Source organism: Dreissena polymorpha, chromosome 1 (assembly GCF_020536995.1).
Source record: "Dreissena polymorpha isolate Duluth1 chromosome 1, UMN_Dpol_1.0, whole genome shotgun sequence".
Classification (NCBI taxonomy): domain Eukaryota; kingdom Metazoa; phylum Mollusca; class Bivalvia; order Myida; family Dreissenidae; genus Dreissena; species Dreissena polymorpha.
In genome coordinates this window covers 71254778-71279302 of record NC_068355.1, presented here as the reverse complement: position 1 = coordinate 71279302, position 24525 = coordinate 71254778, and the positions used below count along the sequence as shown (strand labels likewise).

Below are 24525 nucleotides of genomic sequence, written 5' to 3'. Positions count from 1 at the left end.
AGCATCAATAGCTCAGATGGTAAGCCAGAATCGCACCACGCTGAAGACCAGAGTTCGATTCCAGTCTGTTTTTATTTTTTTTAGATAATTATTTTAGGTCAAAATATTAAATGAAACAAGTATTTAAATGAAATGTAAATTGAAACGATTTATTTTAATTTTATATTTCATGCACATTATAGAATCGATACGTCGTAATTGTTTTCAGGAGCGCGAAAGTCTATTTTCTGAGCATTTTGGCAGAACACCATTATGTATGCCTGCACATTCTCAAGAACTGTCATCCGATGACGACAATGACCAGGTAGACGGTGCATGTAGCGCTGTCATGGAAAACCGAATTGGGTCCTTCGTTTCTGGGCAGCCTGCAGAATCAAGCAGTGACTCCACAGACGCTGATGGAAGTGATGACGGTGATGCGTTTTCACAGGATGATAGCATTCGACGTTTCCACGAAGCTGGTTGTTGGTGTGCTAAGAAATGCCATGAGAAATTTGATGCCTCCGAAATCAGAACGCACATCCTTAATACGCGGGAAATGACAAGGGAAGAAAAGGAAATGTATATTAAAGATTGTTTGTCCGAAGGTCCCACAAATGACTCTACAAAGCATGGGAAAAAGAGAATGCAAATTCGTGGCAAATACACATTCCGCAGTCAGGAAATATGTGCATACACATTCAGATTGTTATTTGACATAAGACGCTGTGCATTAAAATCAATAAGGCAGTCATTGAACAAGACCGGTCCGGGCCCAAGCCGGCATGGAAATACAGGAAGGAAACCAAAACATGCTCTGGTCTTCACAGATGTCGAGCGGGTGGTCCACTTCATCTGCAACTATGCGGAAGAATTCGGAATTCCCCAACCTGCAGCTTCGCGTGGGAGAGACGATATGGCACAGATATACCTACACAGCGGTTCAACGAAAATGAACATTCATAAGCTTTACAAAGCAAGCTGTCAAGAGGCTGGCGTGCGTTTCGTTGAAAAAAGCTCCTCTCAGTCAATATGGAGTGCCTGCATCCCACATATAAAGGTTGCATCCCCTAGAGACGATGTGTGCGCGACCTGTGAGAAGCTGCGAATTTTTTTTATGAATTCGGTATGGAAAGAGGAAAAACTAGCTTCCACTGACGAAATGCGTAGTCATATTGTTTTGGCACAAAAAGAAAGAGACCTTTACAACAGTCTCATTAAAAAGGCAAAAGAAACGTCACATCTATGTCCATCTGAAAGATCAAACCACTTCACATTTGATTTCGCGCAAAGTGTAGGCATTCCGCAATATGCACGACAGATGGGGCCATTATATTTCACATTGTTAAGAAAAGTTCACATTTTTGGAATGAGAATTGATGGACAATAACAATTGACGATTAAAATGAATCATGATGGAAGTGTGCTGGATAGACGACGACGACAATGATGGTGGTAAAGAAGAAGATGATGGTAATAATGGTGTTGATGATGCTGATGACGATGACCATTAAGTAAATGATGACTGATGAATATGATCTTGATCTCTTGATCAAAGTTATTGTTGTTGCTTTAAGGTCAAAACAAAAATCAGTTTGTGATTGGGTACTTCGCATGGCGAGTCCTGACACGGCGCCACACTTCAATCGAATATATGATGCAGGTTTCAGGTCATTCACGATGTTTGGTAGATAGTGGATTCGCCCATAGTAAAAAGCTGTACAGGTAATCAACCTTATCGTTGTTATAAGTTAACATTCATTATATTAATAACGAGTACTTAAATATGTTACTATTAGAAAAAAAAACATTAATAGTTTTACAAGTTTTATTTGCAACATCAATATACAAGATGATAATAAGTAGTATTATTGATAATATCAGAATAAGTTACACGGTAAATGGTATCATTACATGTTAGTCCTTAAAACATGTTATACATGGTTTGTTTTACTTATTGTATTGAACATGTGCTTCAGACGCTCGGACTGTGACACTATTCAGCAGCTAGAGGATATTGTCAACAAGTCGTCAAGTGCAACCAAGGCTGTCCAATATCCGACCTGGCGATGGCGTGACTTGAAGACTTTTTTGTCTACATCTTTTAAAGCAATACCCGGGATAAGGTAGTGTTTCCAACTTTTTATAAGCTAAACATTTTTCACAAGTATAAAAATACACACTGACACAAATATTTATAAATGCACACATGTTCCCCACACATATTTGTATGATGCGAGTCATCAATATATAATAGTGTTTATCAGTGTGTAAGAACTCACTTGAAATTCAGCATGTTTATGTGTATTTATTAATTGTAAATAATTATAAGATTCTCAGTATTTAATTATTATACTTAATAATAAAACACATACTTAAGAATTACATAAGAAAAACATAGCTAAAAGACATGTCGTTTCTGGCTAATGTGTTACAGGAAGTACCAGTACTTCAGGTTCGACTCATCAAGGCCCTGCATGGTTTTCGCGAAGAAAGCATCGGACCTACCCTGTTCTTCATCATGAAACACAGGGAACTCCCCTCAGCAGAACCATGCTTAATTAAACCGGCAGGGCTATCAGGGAATCGCGTGAAATATCTTTACAGAACTGTCCGACCATTTGTGCGACCATGTTATCAGGACATTACCTGTTCAACACCCACAGACTGATTGCCTGTGATTACAAAATGTATTCAAACATCAACCTAAACAGTTATTTTAATCCATGCGCGTGTTAATGAAGGGTTTTCCAACAAGTTATTGCAATATTTGAATAAGTGTTTGATATTGCGAACTATTTACATGCTGTTAACGTCATGAATATGTCACTCCGATTGAAAATTACGCGACGTCAACAGCTTTGTTGCGTGACAGTATGCGTATATAATGTTGTCATAGCAACGCTAAATAGTGGCGAACACATGTAATTTATACATCATTGGATTCGTGGATTAACGTACAATATGAAACTGGAAAAAACTAAAAATTGATTTTTTTTGTCATTAATGCAGGTTTTGTCGTGGAACGACCCATATATATATATATATATATATATATATATATATATATATATATATATATATATATATATATATATATGGTTCAATCCACCTTTTTATTTGTTACAGGCATCTACAGACCTCTACAACAACAATAATGAAAGAACAGAAATAGCCACATCAAGATACTAGACATAAATGGAAAAGTCCTGGTCAAATATAATTTGTCATATACTATGTACCACACTTCTTGCAATGAGCTCAACTAATACAAATGGAAACTAATTTGATCATTTTCTTTTATAGCCAAAGAAGGTCTAAAGCCTGCCAGGACTGTGTACTTACGAAGACTGGAGGGCCTGATGCTGTAGCTCCTTCACCTCGGACACTCGCTTGCTCATGCTCTGTCTGTAAACACATACATCATCTTATTAAGAAGCGGTCTCATGTAACCAGCCTTAATTGCGTTAAGTGTCCTTCCAGATTAGCTTGTGAAGTCCCTTCAGGGCAAAAAATCCAGTTTATGGGGCGAGTGTTGTCCCTGACAGGCTGCACAGGCTAATCTAGGCTAACACTTAAGGCCTATGCAAACACCATTATCTCTAAGTGTGGTTGAATTGTATTAACAATATCTTCTAAATGCACATATTTTACAAGGTTAACTGGTTGACTTAATGAATGAGTGGTTAACAGCTTACATTTTATTTTAAAAGTTAACGTGATTTTTTTTCTCATAATGCATCTTTTAAATGGACATATGACAATAAATATGGCATAGAAATATCATTAAAACTGTTGGGGCACAATCAGGAGGAAGTGACAATTAACCACTTCTTCTTACAGGTAGTAGCAACTTAACCCCAGTTCTTATTTCCCAAAAAAGAATAACAAACAAGAGATGTGTTTGTCAGAAACGCAATGCCCCCTACTGTGCCGCTTTGATTAATTTATTTATTTTTTATCATTTTGCAGGTACAGAAATTTTTTACAAGGGAAGTAATATTTTTTAAAGGGATATGATAAAAAATATTACTTCCCTTGTAAAAATTATCTGTACCTGCCAAATGATAAATTGAAATTATCTCCCTTTAAAGCTTATTATAGTCAACATACGTATTCTCGCGGTATCCCTATTTCCGCGGTATTTCGATTGCGCCCCCTTAGTGTTGTTTACCGGTTAGATTTGGTGACCCAATTTCTTTTGCCGTCAGAAAACAGTATTTTCAGTTATAATGTGCCATGTTTTGGTAAGTTGTGATTGTTATCCGTGAGAAATACGGTTTTTCCACAAAATTAAACAATATTCACATTCAATTTTTCAGTATTTCAGCTTTTTACAACTTGTTGCACATCGTCTGCTCGCATTTTCCCGATCTCATTAATATGCATATTCTACAAGCTCCGCCCACATGACTAAGGTTACACAACACATTTTAAAGATTAGGCCTTAAACCACTTAATTTTAAACGGTAGGATTAACCTGAATGATCATGAGGGTTGGGTCTTAAAGGTGCAACGATCAATTATCTATGATGATTTATGCATGTAGACAAAGTTTTTCACCACAACTAATAGACTTTCCTGATGAGAAGTCGATCTTATTGGGACAATGTGATATTTATAAACATTGGGTGCATCTGACACAGTGTACACATGTTAAAATGCTCATAAGAGGAAGCCCCTTTAGGTGCATGCATTGTCCAGAGGAGTAGCATTATGACTGTTGTGCAGTTCAAACGATTGTTTAACTACTTATGTTCATTTAAATCAAATTTAATCTTTAATAATTAATGTTACTATTACAAAGTTAAGCTTCGGTGCAGATATCATGATTTAACTGTGATTTAGTGACGTAAAGCCTGTTGACATACTTACCGCGAGAATATGAATATGGCGTCTCGTACGCATCAGTGAACAGTATGGTGTATTAACTGCTTGGCACGAAATAAAACATTATTTATATGAATAAAAATTAGATGTATATTAGCGGAAAAGTAGTTTTTCTACGCAAAGGAGTCCATAATTTATAAATAAAGTATTTATTTCAACTTTAATTTTTATGTGAACGTTAAGTACCACGAGAATACGGATGACCAGTATACTTCTCTTGGATTTGTTTTTTTTTACCTTTGACCATGAAGGATGACCTTTACCTTGACCTTAACCCACTCAAAATGTGCATCTTCATGAGAAAAACATGCATGCCAAATATAAAGTTGCTACAGTGCCCATGATAAGCTGTGTATCTGCATCTTTCACCCTATACAAATGTTTAAAAACGCATTGAAATACAATATCATGCCTATTGAAAACGCAACCAAATTGACTTTTACACAAATTCGTCAAATTTGTTGCATACAATACAATAGCTTGATCGGAAAATGCTTTGCTCATTTTCGGTATTTTCTCTGGAATTATTATCGTAACGCGGCCAAGCTTTCATTCAACAAGCTCCAGGATGACGGAGAAGGAAAACAGTCAAAGTTATTCAAACATTCTGCAGACTAAATTTCATAGTTAAATAAAGTGTCTGACCAAATTATTTACGACGACATACATCAGTTTTCAATCAGACTTAATCTGTCGCTCATTGTGCATGTATCTTTAAAGCGTCTGTACTTTCAGTTTCTATTACTATGCACAGTAATATTACTATATTACTTTACGCCGACATACATCCGTTTTCAGTTCCAGTTTCTATTACTATGCGAAATAAAAATGTCTAAGAGAGGTGGAAGACATCCGCGACTGTTGCGCAAAGTTATTAGTCGATCGCAAACTTGTTCGAACCAAGAAAGCAAGAGCCAATAAGTGCTGAATCATTTGTTTTATCAACAAAGATGTCAGTTAACATCAGTTTTTTATAAGTTTAAATTATTGAAAGTTTGAAGGATTAAGGATGTTATGAAACATCAGTTTATTTAAGTTAATTAAGAAAGTTTACAGTTGTATTGAATAAATACAAGTAAGCAGCTTCAACAGAAGTAAAGCAGCAATTATTTTAAGGTATGCACTTTTATAACTCATTTAACCCTATTTCAAGAATGATATCACCCTATTTTTTAAAAGCAATGGGTGAAAACACTATTTAATAAATAATAATCTAGGGCACTGGTTGCTATCTTCAATATTGCAAAAGTTATGGCCAATGTTAAAGTTTTCGGACGGACTTACTGACAGACAGTGCAAATGCTATATGCCACCTTACTGGGGGCATAAAAAGCCAAACAGGGTGTCTTTAGCATCCAGACAAACATGCTGACAAAGACTTAATCACAGAAGGACAAAACATCAACAACATTGTACACAGGCATCATCAAGACCACATAGGACACAATACTTTGAGGGGGAAGGAAGAACAACTCTCCATACTGGATACAAGAGTGACTGAAGGGTTAGGTAGCCTGACAAAAGCCAGAGAGGAAGCTAAGCCCTCTCCATGCCAAGAAAAGATCAAATTATAAAAAGAACTTGGCTTTTGCCTAGCAGTTTAAATTACCGGTTCTAGAATTACAAATAAATGCATAGACAGACAAGTGCAATACTTAATGCTTATTACTCAATTTGGGCATAAAAACAGTAACAAACACTGGTAGAGCCATAATATCCTTACCCCTTGAGTCCCTCAAAGAAGTGTAGGACATAGCTGTGAATGTGCAGCACCTCATCTCTACACAGCTGTACAATGTAGCCTGACTGCAGGGCTGTCTTCCACAGGTCGTAGATGTCAGCCTCCTGTAGGCTCTGGTAGCACAGCATCAGGCCAACTACAAGCAATAGCAGTCTTGGAAATTGGCAAGCAAGACGGGGTAAGTAATGACTTGAGATTAACAACAGGCTATACGAGTCTGCCAATATAAATCTGGTCCAACTACAATGAACATTCAAGCTTTGTTTAAATGTGATATATCAAAATAATTCTAGGAAAACTGGGCTTAATGCAAGTGCATAGTGATCTCCTGGGCCCGTATTCACCAAAGAATTCTTAGACTTAAGTCTAAGAATAAAGAAAATTCTTTAAAATAGAATATTCAAGAATTTCTTTAATTTTGAGTCAAACTCTGCAGTAAACATCTCTATCTATATTATTCTTCCTATAGAACATTTTGTTAATGACATAATCACCAGTGGAGGCCTGTATATATTCAAACACTGAACACATATTTCTTGGTTCTAAGTCTATTCTTTATTCTTAAGTCTAAGAATCGGTTGGTGAATCTGGGCCCTGGTTAAGCCTGTGCAGTCCTCATTGTCTTATCAGGGAGAAAACCTTCTGGCTGTATGGAAAGTTACCTTATATGAAGTATTTCAAAATAAAATCAAGTTAAGGCGAAAAGTGTTGTAACTGATTAACCAGTACTGTCTTCAAAGACAAATCTGGGACAAGATTCAACTAGCATGCATCCAGCCCATTTTCACAGAACAAATCCGGTACAAGAAATAATGGGCATGTATCAAGCCTTGATTTCCTTGAACAAATCTTGGATGAGACTTAACGAGCATGTATCAAGCACAGTTTTAGCAGAACAAATCTTGGACCAGACTTAGCAAGACTATTGTCAAGCAATATAAGTCCCCTACTGGCTCCACCATTGTCAGAAATTCCAGATTTTTATATATATATATTTGTTGCCATAGCAACCAATTTTTTTTTATTTAGGAACAAAATGAAATGACGTGCATAATGTCCACATTGCTATCTATCCATGTTTCAAGTTTCATGAAAAAATATTAAGAACTTTAAAAGTTATTGCAGGATCCAGAAAACCACCATTTTCAGCAGTATTTCTAGTCTATTTGTTGCCATAGCAACCAGAATTTTTGACGTCGGAACGAAATGAAATGACGTGTATAATGTTCATATTGCCATCTATCCATGTTTCAAGTTACATCAAAAAATATTAAGAACTTTAAGTTATCGCAGGATCCAGAAATCCACCATTTTCAGCAGTATGTCTAGTCTATTTGTTGCCATAGCAACCATAATTTTTGACGTAAGAACAAAATGAAATGACGTGCATAATGTCCATATTGCCATCTATCCATGTTCCAAGTTTCATGAAAAAATATTAAGAACTTTTAAAGTTATCACAGGATCCAGAAAAGTGTGACAGACTGACGGACTGACGGAGACAAAACCAAAGTCCCCTCAAGTGAAACCGGTTGCGGATTAACAAGCATGTTTCAAGCACAATTCTCAGAGAAAAAATCTGGGACCAGACTTTACGAGCATGTATTAAGCGCAGTTTCCCACAAAAAATCTTGGACCAGAATTGACGAGCATGTATCAAGGACAGTTCTCAGAGAAAAAATCTTGGACAAGACTTAACGAACATGTATCAAGCACAGTTCTCAGAGAAAAAATCTGGTACCAGACTTAATGAGCATGTTTAAAGCACAGTTCTCAGAGAAACAAGAAATGTGTTTGTCAGAAACACTATGTCCCCTCCTGCATCGCTTTGACTTAATTTTTTTGACCTTTGACCTTGAAGGATGACCTTGACCTTCCACCACTCAATTGTGCAGCTCCATGAGATACACATGCATGCCAAATATGAAGTTGCTATCTTCAATATTGCAAAAGTTATGGCAAATGTTAAAGTTTGACCAAACCAACAGACAGACAGACCAACAGACAGGGCAAAAACAAAATGTCCCCCACTATAGTGGTGCGGGACATAAAAATCTTGGAAGAGACTTAACAAGCATGTATCCAGCCCAGTTCTTAGAGAAAAATCTGGGACGAGGCTTTACAAGCATGTATCAAGCACAGTTCTCAGAGTAACAAGCAATGTGTTTGTGAAACACTATGTCCCCATATATATGACCTTTGACCTTAAAGGATGTTCTTGACTCAAAATGTGCTGCTCCATGAGATACACATGCATGCAAAATATAAAGTCGCTTGCTTCAATATTGCAAAAGTGTACATTAAATGAGCGATTTTGACCCATATATTTGGCCTTTGACCTTGAAGGATGACCTTGACCTTTCACCACTCAAAATGTGCAGCTCCATGAGATACACATGCATGCCAAATATGAAGTTGCTATCTTCAATATTGCAAAAATTATGGCAAATGTCTAACTTTGACCAAACCAACAGACCAACAGACAGGGCAAAAACAATATGTCCCTCACTTGAGTGGTGGGGGACATAAAAATCTGGGACGAGACTTTATGAGCATTATCAAGCACAGTTCTTAGAGAAAAATTCCGGAACGAGACTTTACGAGCATGTATCAAGCACAGTTCTCAGAGAAAAATTAAGGCTCAATTTGAATGGTGGCTAGATTCTGATCTCTGATGTTTTTTTGTTTCTTTTTGATTAAAAAAAACTTCTATTATAGCAGAAAGTTGAAAAGCAAATAATATATAATGTTTCATTTAGAAATAATAATGCAAACTTGACTTACAGATGATCCATCGCTCCATTACATCTTGAGCCAAATAGTCACATTGGATCTGTAAGAAAACGATTTAGAAAACTGGCAAAGTATTCCAACTTTATGTTTGTATTACCATCTTAAAAATGCAATATATAATAATTTGTTTGCATAAATATAATTCAACTCTTAACCATTTCAAGGAAAATTCATTTACTTTTTTTACCAAACAGAAATCTAACATACTGATTGCATCCAAACAGAAATCTAACATACTGATTGCATCCAAACAGAAATCTAACATACTGATTGCATCCAAACAGAAATCTAACATACTGATTGCATCCAATATTTATAAAAAATATGGAGGGCTACTATTGGTACTACAATTAATTTCAAAATAAAGCAATAAATACAAACATTTAGCCTGTTCACAAAAATCAATGACAAAATCATGCTTTTATTAAAAACTTTTGACAAGAAATTTCATATATTCTTAAAAAGGGTCATGGAAATTACATCTTAAATTCTTATGTCTGATGCAGTTGTTTCCTCCCTTAATCGAAAACCTCTCTTTACTGGCCATATTTTCTGTTCATGTTTTCCGTCACTATAAATTACAATCCAAGTATCTCACTAATGCCACAATTCCATGTATTCATAAAACTGGAATTCTTTCGTATCATACAGGTGTTTGCTTACCAATCATGTATTAACCCTTCAAAACAGTTCCTGACTGAGTTTTTCCTACCTTAATCATAGTGTCAAAAAAGTGTTTACTGCGTGTTTTGGTGTCATAGAGACAATGAACTGATTTGAAAATTAATAAAACTGTACAAACTGCAATTCAAATAGACTTTTATGAGAGGAAACACACTTGTCATTTGTATTATACATAATGACACATGCAATAAATTGATTTCAATCAGTGCTGTGCAAACGTAAGGCATAAATTATTGCCATTTGTTAAAAGCAAATTTTGCAACAGAGCTAGTAAGATAAGCACTGCAAGCCTTACAATATACCCGGTAGCTTTTGATGACACAAGAAGGCCTTGAAGCCATAGGTCACTCACCAGAGATATTTAGAAACCAATCAGTTGTATGTAGATACATGTATTGTGATGCTTCTGTAATAACTGTAGTCTATTATTTTTTTAACTCTGTATTGCACATACTAAATATGGTCTGAGACTGTTTTAGAAACGAAAATGTTTACTATAAATATTATATTTTAACCACAGAGGCCTGATTTGAACAAATCATAGAATGATAAACACCAAATGCAAAAATCTTTGACCTATTATATATATATATATATATATATATAAATACACAATCGAAAGGAATAATTAAAACATGTTTGAAGGAGTGGCTTTAAAGCATCATTAGTTTCATTACAATCTGCCCAGAGGTTCAGGAAGTAGAAATACTTTATGGGTAAGAAGTGTTTAATCCATGCTAGTATTCACATATATGAGTCGCGTTCTGAGAAAACTGGGCGCATAATGCATGTGCGTAAAGTGTCTTCCCAGATTAGCCTGTGCAGTCCACACAGGCTTATCAGGGACAACACTTTCTGCCTTAATTGGATTTTTGCTAAGAAGAGACTTCATTTAAACACAAAATGACACAAAAGCGGAAAGTGTCATCCCTGATTAGCCTGTGCGGACTGCACAGGCTAATCTGGGACGACCCTTTACGCACATGCATTAAGCCCAGTTTTCTCAGAACGCAACTCATATTATCTTGCTCTGCTCATACATACTGTGGTGGTTGGTGGGACCTGACTGATCTTTTGTGGCTCTGCCAGGAGACTGAGCACCTGCATGGCTCGCATCTGATCAGCAGACTTGGTCTTCTCACTGTAGATACTGTGTAGGGACAGCAGTCCGGGCTTCAATACCTGGGTAAGCAATGGATATATTGAGTCGCGTTCTGAGAAAACTGGGCTTAATGCATGTGCGTAAAGTGTTGTCCCAGATTAGCCTGTGCAGTCTGCACAGGGTCATCAGGGACGACACTTTCCGCTTTTATGGTATTTTTAGTTTTAAATAAGTCCCTCCTTACCAAAAATCAAGTTTAGGCGGACACTTTACCCACATGCATTATGCCCAGTTTTCTCAGAACACGACTCTATTCATTGATCAGTACTTGAAAATTGGTGCTTGTTTAAGAGGTAACTATTCTTAAGTTCTGCAAGCATTATGTATCATTTCTGTGAGCCACCAGATAAAATGACACTTAAATCACAGTTCAAGTTAAATATCTGTAGTTGTTACATTACATATGCAAACTTATATCTAACAAGGGACAAAATTGTCACAAAACCAGGTTTTCATTGTGAAAAAAAATCTGATTAAGGGAGACAACTCAAACTGAACTTTTGAAATGAACAAACAAAATTAACCCCCTTTGTAAGTTTGTTTCAAAATAAATCTATTTTAAGTTGTGGTGACCTTGACATTGGAGATATTGACGTGATTCTTTCGTGCGACACACCGTCCCATGATGGTGAACAAATGTGCCAAATAATTGTAAAATCTCACAATGAATGACATAGTTATGGCCCAGACAAGCTCATTTATTGCCAATTTTGACCTTTGAACTCAAAGTGTGACCTTGACCTTGGAGATATCGAAGTAATTATTTCGCGCGACACACCGTCCAATGATGGTGAACAAATGTGCCAAATGATTTTAGAATATGACAATGAACGACATAGTTATGGCCCGGACAAGCTTGTTCCGCCCGCCCGCCAGCCAGCCCGCCCGCATTGGCCAATCTAATAACCAGTTTTTTCCTTCGGAAAACCTGGTTAAAAAGTCTTAAATTGAACAAGAAATGAGACCATATCAAGAGACTAGCCTTCCACATTTTTACAAGTATTTTAGTTGAAATGAATTTGCAAACAAGTTCTGTATATAAGCTTACTACATATTAAATTACAGCCAATTACCTAAATCAAAACTCGAGTTATTAAGAGGAAACATTGTTTGGCTATTTAAAAACAAAATAACCTTTCCCCAATAGGACTTGATCGCCCCTTAGGTCTTAAGCCTTTGCATGCTGGGAAATTTGTCGTCTGCTAAAATGTCTTCTGTTTAATTTCTAAAATTAGCATTTTCTTCGATTTTTTTTCAAAGAATACTATCAGAATAGCAAACAGTTTGGATCCAGATGAGACGCCACGTTCTGTGGCGTCTCATCTGGATCCAAACTGTTTGCAAAGGCCTTCAAAATTCGGTTCCCGCACTGAAAGAGTTAATGTTAACAACATGTGAACAATTAACAGAACATTTTCTCAATCCAAACTAATGTTCTCATGTACAAACTCTTTAACTTTGCAAACAACAGCTACCTTGATCCCACTGGTCTAAATGCAATCTTTTCCTAGATCTTCATGTTACTTACATACACACAATAATGCATTGCTAATTACAGGTTCACTTATTTTTCTTGTGGATGATATAATAAGAATCAACCATCTACACTGCACAAAACAGACATTGCATTTTTATACACTCTCTTTTGTTTTAAAAATGTAATCTCACCCTCGAGTGAGGCACAAATTCCTCTGACATCTTCTTCATGGGAACCTCGTAATCTATGATCATCTGACCCAGGCGAGGAAATGAAGGGTCACTAAAGAACAACAGTGAACATAATCAGACAAGCAGACAATGGCAAGTTGTATGCCATCACCCTCATTTGTCTTTAAGGGAAATGTGTCATACAATTATACAAACAAGAGATGTGTTTGTCAGAAACACAATGCTCCCTATCGCGCCGCTTTGTAGCCATATATTTGACCTTTGACCTTGAAGGATGACCTTGACTTTGATCTTTCACCATTAAAAATGTGCAGCTCCATGAGATACTCATGCATGTAAAATATCAAGTTGCTATCTTCAATAACACATAAGTTATTGCAAAACTTTAACCAAGGTTTTAAAGTTTTGGGACACACACAATGAATGAATGACAGACAGACAGGCCAAAAACAATATGCCCCCTATCTTTCAATCAGGGGGCATAAAAAATATTATTAGGGAAGGATTTTATACCTAGAGGGTCATACACACTATTTTTACAAATAGCATCTCTGAACAGCATTCTGACAGAAGTAGAAGTCAGTCATAACTATGTCACAAAGTCATTTTAATATAAGTGTTGTAATGCACGACAGTTCATTATTTAAAACATCTTAAACATCTGTGCCTTACCCCTGTCCATGCATGAATTCATGGGCAACGTTGTACAGAGACAGAACGGCCTTGCGATCTTCCACCTTCGACACGAGAATCATTATCGAGACATAGGTCGTCACAAGGTCAAGGTAGTTTTTACAGAGGTCAAAGTTAATAGTCTGAAAAGAGATGAAAAAAACAGTGAGGAAGTAATAAACTGTTGTCTTTTAATGTACAAATAAACCAACTGTCAGAATGAACACATATCAAAATCCTTATTAGATTTATAGTGAAAATGAATATTAAAAGCTTTGGGGGCAGATTAACAAACTGTGTTCAACGTTTATAGACACACTGAGGTCAGTTACATTAATTAGAGGAAGAATTGTTATAGGATTGATATATTTAAACTAATGGCATGTTACAAGTTGTAAAAACATCAGTAGCATAACCTATAGGCTAACAGTTTTAAACAAATTGCTTTTGTAAACACTACAAAAGTAACCTCCATGAATGATAATTTCATATTTAATTAACAAGCATCAATTGACAATCCTATAAAGTGGACACACTGTTAGCGATTGTGGAGGAAATGGTACTTACAATATCAAGGAATACTTGGCAAGCATCAATGGTGGTCAGAAGGTCAGCCACATGATCCTGAAATCAGTGAATTTTGGTTACTATAGTAAACAGATAACAAACTGGTGCATGTAATATCAACAAAATATGTTTTTTAAAGCAACCATTGTTTGACTTTGCAATTTTTCGAGAACTAGAACAAGATACTGAATTCAATTTAATTTAATCTTCATCCGAATATAATATTCTTAATATTGTTTTAGACTAGACATTTATACAGCAATGAATAAATAATGAAAATGATCCTTAATAAAAAAGACGTAAAACACATTATTGAAACTGACAATAAAGCAACCTTATTTTTCTTGGTCAATGGTCAAAGTACCTTAAAGTCCATAATGTCTACAAATGTGTAGTAATACAAAGACAGTGACTTCACAATCTCTGTTTTGATGTTGTTTACTGGAACAAGCTGAAATGCACAGTATTATTCACTTACTTTCCCAATTCTTGTAATAATGTTTTATTGAATGAGTAATCAATTATGATCAAACAATTTCATTGCTTAATGTATTACACATTGTGGTGGAATAAAATGTGTTTGCAAATAAGGCCATAGCAAATTTATCAGATGTTTCAATTCAACGCACCTTAAAATTAAATTCATGAAATGAATCTTTGTATCATGTCTACAGGGTCCATTTTTGCCTTGGAACACAATATTTACAAAGCAAAATAGTTTTTTCTATAAAATTTTGTTACGTCTACATATTGTATTACATAAATGTTAACTGTTTATTTTTTAAAGTTTCACTGCAAATTTGTAGCGTAAGACAGCCCACAAAATAACTACATGTACAGCACAGTGCAGATTTACTTATTTTCCCGACCGTCTTTATTCTTGCTGAATAAAACAAGGGTACAAAAACTAGTCCTCAAAAGGTACATGTATATATGTTTCAAATTGGGATGTACAGCCACTTCTGTGAAATGTACTTACAGCCCCGGCTTTGGAATCAATCTGCGGGAACTTGCGAAGTAGGAAGCGCAAGGCTGGCTCTAACTGTTTGTCTGACAGGAAAGGTGGCTTGTTTTCTGTGGAGCCTAACATCTACAAGAATACAGTGAATGTCTTACACAAACAAGGGATGTGTTTGTCAGAAACCCAATGCCCCCTTCTGTGCTGCTTTGAACTATATATTTGACCTTTGAACTTGAAGGATGACCTTGACCTTTCACCACTCAAAATGTGCAGCTCCATGAGATACACATGCATGTTAAGTATCAAGTTGCTATCTTTAATATTTCAAAAGTAATGACAAATGTTTAAGTTTTCGGACGGACGGACAGACTGAATGACGGACAGACAGACGGACAGTTCAACAAGAGCACCGCATAACGGGTGCCAATGCTCGGCTGTGGGTGCATTTTTGAATAAATGAAAGCTTGTCAGAATTATATTTTTTTAGAGGTCACAGTGACCTTGACCTTTGACCTAGTGACCTCAAAATGGGTGTGGCGTGTATAAATCATCAAGGTGCATCCACATATGAAGTTTTAAAGTTGTAGGTGGAAGCACTTTGATTTAAGAGCCAATGTAAAGGTTTTAGCACGATGCCGGCGGACTGGATATGAAATACCTCGGGTTTTCTACGAAAACAGCCGAGCTAAAAACTATAAGTCACCCTTCCGGGGCATAAAAACAAATGTACATAGCTACAAAAAGTCCAAGAGACTCATCCAAAATACATATTAAATTAAAAAGATAACTTAAAGTAAAAAAATGATTCAATACATGGCTCTCTTTTCAAATTAATTGAACACTTTTTAGCAGAAAATGTTGAAGACTCAGATATACATGTATAAAAATATACATGTATTTTTAATTCAATATTAAATTATAAGGTTACATGGAAAGAAACAAAATTTAACTAACTAATTACATACCGGTAATACAATAAATACAACAGGTGTGGAAAAGACAACACTAAAATGAATGGGTTGTGCACAGTTTTTAACAATTTCACGGCTTACACTTCTATTCCTCGGAGTAGCTACGAATAAGACAATGTGGCTAAAAAACATGCAATTGACTGAACTTTTTTCTTAAAACCCCCCTAATAAAATAACATAACAGATTATTTATGCTTTAAAAAGACACGTTTGGCTTAAGGAACTTCTGATTTAGGAGAAGCCATGAAGTTGTGCTCATAATAAACAAGAGCACCGCCTTGCGGGTGCAGACCGCTCATCTATTTTCTTTTTAAAGGTGAAGGGACTCTAAATTTCAATCACAAAGGAGGGAGGGGTGGAGTGAAGATGTATAGTGTGGGGGTGTGGACATTTATTACATTGTCTTCCAAAAATGCGAACAAAAAATGCGCAAAAAAAAAAATTACAGGGTGGGGGGGGGGGGGAGATTCTTGGGTGCGATGGTATTTCAAAAATAAAATAAAAAAATAAATATTTGTGATTTTTAACCGTTTCGAAAAAAAATGGGGGGGTGGGGTGGGGGGGGGGGGCATAGTGTGAGGGTGTGGTGGTCATTTGTGAGATGATCTTAAAAAAAAAAAAATTAGGGGGGGGGAGGGGGGGGGCACAAGGGATGGTTTGGTAGGTAAGAGTAGTTTTGTCAAAGTATCAATCAAATCTAATCATAAATAAAAAAGTCATGGCAATTTTAGCAAAATTTAATAATTTGACCTTGAGAGTCAAGGTCATTCAAAGGTCAAAGTAAAATTCAACTTGCCAGGTACAGTAACCTCATGATAGCATGAAAGTATTTGAAGTTTGAAAGCAATAGCCTTGATACTTATGAAGTAACGTGGATCGAAACACAAAATTTAACCATATATTCAAAGTTACTTAGTCAAAAAAGGGCCATAATTCCGTAAAAATGACAACCAGAGTTATGCAACTTGTCCTTTTACTGTACCCTTATGATAGTTTGCGAGTGTTTCAAGTATGAGAAAGCAATATGCATGATACTTTAGGGGTAAAGTGGACCAAAACACAAAACTTAACCAAATTTTCAATTTTCTAAGTATAAAGGGCCCATAATTCCGTCCAAATGCCAGTCAGAGTTACATAACTTTGCCTGCACAGTCCCCTTATAATAGTTAATAAGTGTTGCAAGTATGAAAGCAATAGCTTTGATACTGTAGGAATAAAATGGACCTTAACACAAAACTTAACTAAATTTTCAATTTTCTAAGAATAAAAAGGGCACATAATTCTGTCAAAATGCCAGTCAGAGTTACATAACTTTGCCTGCACAGTCCCCTTATGAGAGTTAGTAAGTGTTGCAAGCATGAAAGCAATAGCTTTGATACTTAAGGAATATAAATGGACCTAAACACAAAACTTAACCAAAATTTTCTATTTTCTAAGTATAAAAAGGGCACATAATTCTGTTAAAATGCACGCCAGAGTTATCTATCTTTGCCTGCCCAGTCCCCTCATGATAGTTAGTAAGTGTACCAAGTTTGAATGCAATAGCATTGATACTTTCTGAGAAAAGTGGACCTAAAGGCAAAACTTAACCGGACGCCGAAGCCAAGGTGATGACAATAGCTCATATTTTTTTTTTCAAAAAATAGATGAGCTAAAAATGTAATTGTGCTCATAATTTTAAGAGACAATATTGTACACAACGATTATAAGACACTTGTAAGGTATACAAAATAACGAATATTTAGCAGAATCTAGCCAGTACAATCATTATAGAGTTAATGTTCTGAACCCTGTTGATTAATCATCGAAATACAAATCAAATGAGTTGATCTCTGGGAAAACCTGGCTTTATGCATGTGCATAAAGTATGGTCCAATATTAGCCCCTCCAATCTGCAAAGGCTTATCTGGAAAACCCCTTTTTTTTGGACATGGTTACTGTTAATTAGGAACTTCTTTCAACAAAACCTTCCACAGTGATTCTTTTTCTCTTTATATTTTACAGCCTGTGCTTTTTGGATTGGGAAAAAAAGAGTGATAGTCCACTCAGTAGGAAAAAATTAAACATTATTAATATGATTATAAATTTCAGTTTAATAACTTTTTATAAATGCATGCTTTCTTAAATTTATATTATAAAGTGCTAGGGAATTAAATAGCTGTATAATAAACTCAATGAACCAACTATTGAGTTTATTGGAAAAGTTTGGCAAATTTTTGTTTTTTTTTGGTTAGAATTTGGAAAAATGCTACTTTTTGCCATTGGGAAACAGCTCTTTTCTACTGTTTGCAATTGGAAAACAGCCAGTAAGAGGCTGTAATTTTAGGCAAAAAAAATCACTGTTTCATGAAAGCATAAAGTGCAATCTCTGATAAGCCTGTGATGACGCACATGCATTTAGCCCAGTTTTTACAGAGACTGACGCATTTACCTCATCATAAAGAAAGAGACCAAACATATCAACTGACTACTAACTAGTAACAAGGCATATCAATACAATTCAATATGAAACTGTCAATGTCAGACAACATTTTGAAATGTTTGTTGATATGAAGCATATCATTCATTATATAAAACTTATGTGCTTCCCCTCTTAAAACTAGTGAATCTTCATGAATTGAGTCGTGTTCTGAAAAAAACTGGGCATAATGCACGTGCGTAAAGTGTCGTCCCAGTTTAGCCTGTGCAGTACGCAAAGGCTAATCAGGGACGACACTTTCCGCCTAAACCTGATTTTCAGTAAAGGAGGGACTTCCTGGAAATTTAAAATACCATAAAAGCGGAAAGTGTCGTCCCTGATTAGCCTGTGCGAACTGCACAGGCTAATCTGGGACGACACTTTACGCACATGCACTAAGAACAGTTTTCACAGAACACGACTCAATTGATCATTATTCTATTTAAAATGTGCAACAGATACAGAGATACAATACCATATATTACTTACACACATCTTTACACAGCAAGGATGCAAGAGAAGAAACTGTTACAAGTGGATTATAGAATAAGCATCATCTATATAGTTACAAAACAACATAATTTCTCAGAGTGCCAAAGGAAAAATAAGAACCACAGGTCCTAGGTTGCTCACCTGAAACCTGAAGAACTTTTCAATACAAATTTTGTAATGTTTTCAGGACAATTTGAGAACTCACCCGATATATTATTACAACTTTTTTTAGCAAATTTTCCTGATGATTGGGTAACTTCACAAAGGTTTATGTTCGCTATATACCGTATTTTTCGGGTTATATGTTGCAACAGAATGTAAGACGCATTCTCTTTTTTTTTTACATTTTTGAATTTTGTCCACATATAAGATGCATCGGTATATACAACGCAAATATTTCATGATGAAATAATCCCAAATATGTTATGTTCATCCATGAAAACTTGAATTCTCTTTTAAACTTGATTTTATATCAAATATGCCTAGTCAAAGTGATTGCGGTCGTTAGTGATGCCACATGTTTCATCACTTCATTTTTTTTCTCCATTAGGCCAAAAAAAAGGTCTGTTTCGTGCCAGATAATTTTTCACGGGCTTTTTGTCGGGACAAAGAATAAACGGGAAATATACATGAGGACTGTATATTGGAAGTAAGCATTTGTAAACGTCGTGTATAAGTTTTGGCATATAAGTTGTTAAATAGTTTATGTAACACAGAGATTAAAAGAAATCTTTTATTTTTGGTTTCAAGTTCTGTAGCAAATTTTAATAATATGCTTGATTATTTGGAATAAAAACAAGAGCACCGCATAACGGGTGCCAACGCTCGGCTTCAAAAGCTTTTCAGAATTTATTTTTATTTTTTTAGAGGTCACAGTGACCTTGACCTTTGACCTAGTGACCCAAAACTGGGTGTGGCGCGTAGAACTCATCAAGGTGCATCTACATAGGAAGAATCAAAGTTGTAGGTGGAAGCACTTTGATTTTAGAGCCAATGACAAGGTTTTAGCACGACGCCTACGGCGGACAGCGAACGACACGACAAGCTGGCTATGACAATACCTCGGGTTTTCTCCGAAAACAGCCAAGCTAACAAGTCATATATGATATATCCGTAGTACGTACATGTCTTTAAAGTTATGCAGTGCTTTCCATAGGTCATTTAGCTTTCCTTTACCTGGGAACTTGAATTTCTAAAGCAGAGTCAGCGGGGCGCTTGACATTTACCGATTAGTGTATATTTCTCAACTAGCCCTTATTAAGATCAAAGCGATATAGACTTCACAAAATATTTTGAGAGCTCATTTATGATTCTCTGTCAATAACATGTATCTCTTTTCCCAACTAAAGCCCGCCTAATGCTGAAGTGTCAATGTATTCCAAAATGAATATTAGCCAATCAGAGCACTCATTGTGAATGAGTAACAGCACTTCAGGGATTTCAATAGACGCAGAATCATGCGTTTTGACGCGAGAAAATTGAAAATGACTGGATTTTTACCCGACCATTTTTTTTGCCATGTATCAATATGACGCATAGAAAATTTGAGCTGCGCGTCAGTCAGTTGACATCCATGGTAATAAATCCCGTTATACTCCTAATTTAGATTCATACCCAAGTATAAGAAACTCCATCTATACATCGTGGGGCTACCCCCCATGTGTTGTTTATCTTATCTCTTTCGATTAACATGTCACCATCTACAGAGTGCGTGCGCACTAACTGGGTACATGCATATGGATCATAATAAAAAATGAACGAAATTGCAAAAACACATGATTACTTGCTTTGTTAACACAACAACCCCTATTTATTTACATAAAAAACGACAGTTCCTTTTCGACCGTATTATCAATTGTCAACACTTTAATCCAAACTGCGAGAACACTAATTGTTAATATCGGACAGACAAATTAACGCCTATTAATTTACAAAGAACACAAGACGGTAAGGCGCAGTTCTATGTGACTCTATTGCGAAATTAAGTTTACACAACACAACACGTGGTCATGAAAGTTCAAATCAAAGCATCCCTTTGAAGTGGAGCTGATTAGCGTCTATCGAGTAATTGTTGAGGACTGTAAATGTACCTGGTGTGACATCATTGGCTTGGAAAGTTCATTGCCTAAGTGTAGACAGTCAGTAACGTATGTGAACTGTATTAAATCAGATCAGATTTATTGTTTGTCAATGGTGTAATCCGGTAATAAAAAGTACTTTAAAAACGGTGCCAAGCATCATTATTACAAATTTTTACTGTAAACAATTATAACAAACAAAAACGTTAAATGCAAATGGTGGGCGATAAATTACATATGGCGAATAAGTTTTTTTAAATAACACCCGTTAAAATTTTTATGCGCCAATACTAATTTCAGTACATGTTTGTTCATAGAACTGAAGTACAGAGTTTTTCTACCACGTACACCAATCACTGTGCATGTTGCCTTGTAAAATCCGTGTTTTAATAAGACCGCGAAATTAATGCTAGCAAGTTCCATGCACAGACAGCGTGCGTGTTCCAAAAAAAATTTATGCTGTAACTAAATATAGATTTGAAACTCAGTGCATGTATTATTTAGAATGAAAAACTTACATCAGAAATAATGCACACAATGAGAAAGTTTTGACCCATTGGAACTACAGAAAAAATATGTCAACATATGACTAATATTTTGCAGAACATGTATTTTTTAAGAATTACAAGCCATGTGTTTGTGAAACACTATGTCCCCATATATTAGACCATTGACCTTGAAAGATGACCTTGACCTTTCACCACTCACAATGTGCAGCTCCATGAGATACACATGCATACAAAATATCAAGTTGCTTTCATCAATATTGCAAAAGTGTACATTAAATTAGCGTTTTTGACCCATATATTTGACCTTCGACCTTAAAGGCAGGGCCGGATTAAGCTGTGTTGGGGCCCAAGGCTGCACATGTAACAGGCGGGCCCCCTTCCCTCTGGTCCCCTTCTGTATCATACTTGATACTACAACTGCAAAGATCAGAACACTTCCATTTGTAGACAGTTGACAGATTCATTACATATTTAGCAAAAAAAAACAACAAATTGTAACTATTTTATTAACTGAACGTAATACACATGTTACATGTTTTACCACAAGTTAATTAACTGAGATATGAAGATTACTTTAACAAAATAGATAATGATACAAGCAAAACAATTACCTCATTTTTGCTCCCAAACTAACCAATTCATACAAAGCACAAGACAAAACGACAAATTCATGACCATGGGATGGGAGTGGAAGAGTTAGTTTTGGGAGGAAGAGTGGAGCATAGGGGAGCTGAGAAAGGGCAATTGTGTGCGAGAGGGAGGAATACGGGGCTGTTAGTATGCAAAGAAGGAACAGATCAGAATCGGACTGTATGTCTAAGTTGCGCATGTGTTATTGTCATATATGGGTGGGTGGGGGTGATAATAAGAAAGCATAAGAAAAATAGGGAGTATAGTGAAAAGGCAATATAAATATTAGAAAAATTCTGCGTATTGAACCTTTACTTCTTGTCTGTGATACGCATTGTAGAATAATCAGAAAAAATAAGATATCCTTGTGACTCGTGTCAATAATCAGATAAGGCCGTGAAATATCCTATATGTTAGTGTGGTAATTTATCCGTACACTTATTGAGGAATGGTGCAAGAACAAAATAATGTGGTTATAAACATAGGGTAAATTGAGGTTGAAAACCATGACACAGTGTTACACAACATAAGGAAACCACTGATTGGCTCCGCATCAGAGGCCCGATAACACAAAGAAGCAATCTTGTGCTACATATCTTTAGAGGCCCACACTGGTGCATCCAGATAGCATAGTAAAGCAAAGCGAATTAAACGGTCCAGATGTTGTCATGATCATACGGGCAAGTCATGTAATAAACAGAGAAACTTATGTTTCTCAAAGGGGCCTTTTCACCTTTTGGTTAATTGACAAAATTAAATAAAGCTGTTTCAGATTCGCAAATTTTCGTTGTAGTTATGATATTTGTGAGGAAATAGTAATACTGAACATTTACCATGCTCTAAAATATCCATAATATGCATCTTTTGACCATTTGAAAATCCGAAAGTTATAAAACGTTGCAACGCAAAACGATTAAATAAGTTGGAAAGTTCTGTTGTTGTCGTTATATTTTGTGAAACTACGAGGATTGCTGATATAGGTAAAAAATGCATGCTGTCTTAGCATGAGCACGGATGGTCGAGTGGTCTTAGCAGGAGAGTTTTTACTTGAGGACTTCAGTGGTCAGTGGTTTGAGCCCAGTTGAGGGTTACTTTTTTATTGTATTCTTGTTATTTTTTCTGGATTTTTTAGGTCCAATGTTTAAATTTATCAATATAAAGCATTTCAAGACAAGCTTTAATAGTTACACGCCAAAATCTGTGAAAAGGCCCCTTTAATTGATATAACATACAGATAAATTGAGTGCATAGTAAATCATTTAAGCATTCTTAACGGTTACAATTTGATATACATCCGGAAATTGGTAAAATCACACAGACAATGTATACTGCTATCCCGAAAGATCATGCATTGGGAAACTGGCCTGCCGTTGGGGGCCCCATTAACAATCGGGGGCCCAAGGCTGCAACCTTGTTAGCCTAGTGCTTAATCCGGCCCTGCTTAAAGGATGACCTTGACCTTTCACCACTCAAAATGTGCAGCTCTATGAGATACACATGCATGTCAAATATGAAGTTGCTATCTTCAATATTGCAAAAGTTATTGCAAATGATTAAGTTTGCACAAACAAACACACACACCAACCAAACAACCAACCAACAAACCAACCAACAGACAGGGAAAAAACAATATTTGTCTCCCACTATAGTGGTTGGGGAAATAAAAATGCATCTTGTTTTCCTTTATATGAATCATTTTGTATGCAAATTATGACATGTGGACTTATAAATGACATGTGGACTTATAAATAAGATTTAGGCCTTTTTTACAAGTTGTTAGTCTTCCACTAACATAGATATTTAAGAAATAATCGACGGGTAACAGTTGGTTATTGCGGTAATAACCAATGGTATGGAGTTCCGATGCGTAGGAATGAAACCACAAGGGTGTAGCCCAAGTGGTTTCATAACAAGCATCGGAACGACATACCGTTGGTTATTACCACAATAACCAACAGTTACCCGTCGATTATTTCAATTCTAACACGATTTCATTTATAAGTTACCCGCAATTTAAAGGTTATAAATGAGAATTATATTAACCGAACGTCCTTTACTTTTCCACGTGACACCACCACAACAATGAAAATCAAATGACGTCGTCTTCATTCATAAACAGTGCGCGGGCAATCAAAAGTGACATCATACTAACAACCGTTGGAATATCGGGGTAATAACCCACGATAGATTTCCTTCTTGTGTATAGAAAACAAGTCACATGCCCTGGTAGAATTATAATAAATTGTCATTTATAAACTTATTGGTAACAT

At 35.9% G+C, this 24525-nt stretch overlaps 1 protein-coding gene across 7 annotated transcripts in view; it reads right to left on the bottom strand.

Moving 5' to 3' along the window:
• LOC127834515 (membrane-associated protein Hem-like) overlaps positions 1–24525 on the bottom strand; it is a 142574-nt gene that overhangs the window by 62604 nt on the left and 55445 nt on the right. For all 7 annotated transcript variants that reach the window (XM_052360432.1, XM_052360392.1, XM_052360403.1 and 4 more), the window contains exons 2-10: positions 15136–15246; positions 14521–14607; positions 14157–14213; positions 13590–13732; positions 12918–13008; positions 11132–11269; positions 9395–9443; positions 6593–6746; positions 3325–3387 (exon numbers count right to left, since the gene is read on the bottom strand). In XM_052360432.1, coding sequence (XP_052216392.1) covers positions 3325–3387; positions 6593–6746; positions 9395–9443; positions 11132–11269; positions 12918–13008; positions 13590–13732; positions 14157–14213; positions 14521–14607; positions 15136–15246 — 893 coding nt within the window. The remainder of the gene's footprint in view (positions 1–3324; positions 3388–6592; positions 6747–9394; positions 9444–11131; positions 11270–12917; positions 13009–13589; positions 13733–14156; positions 14214–14520; positions 14608–15135; positions 15247–24525) is intronic.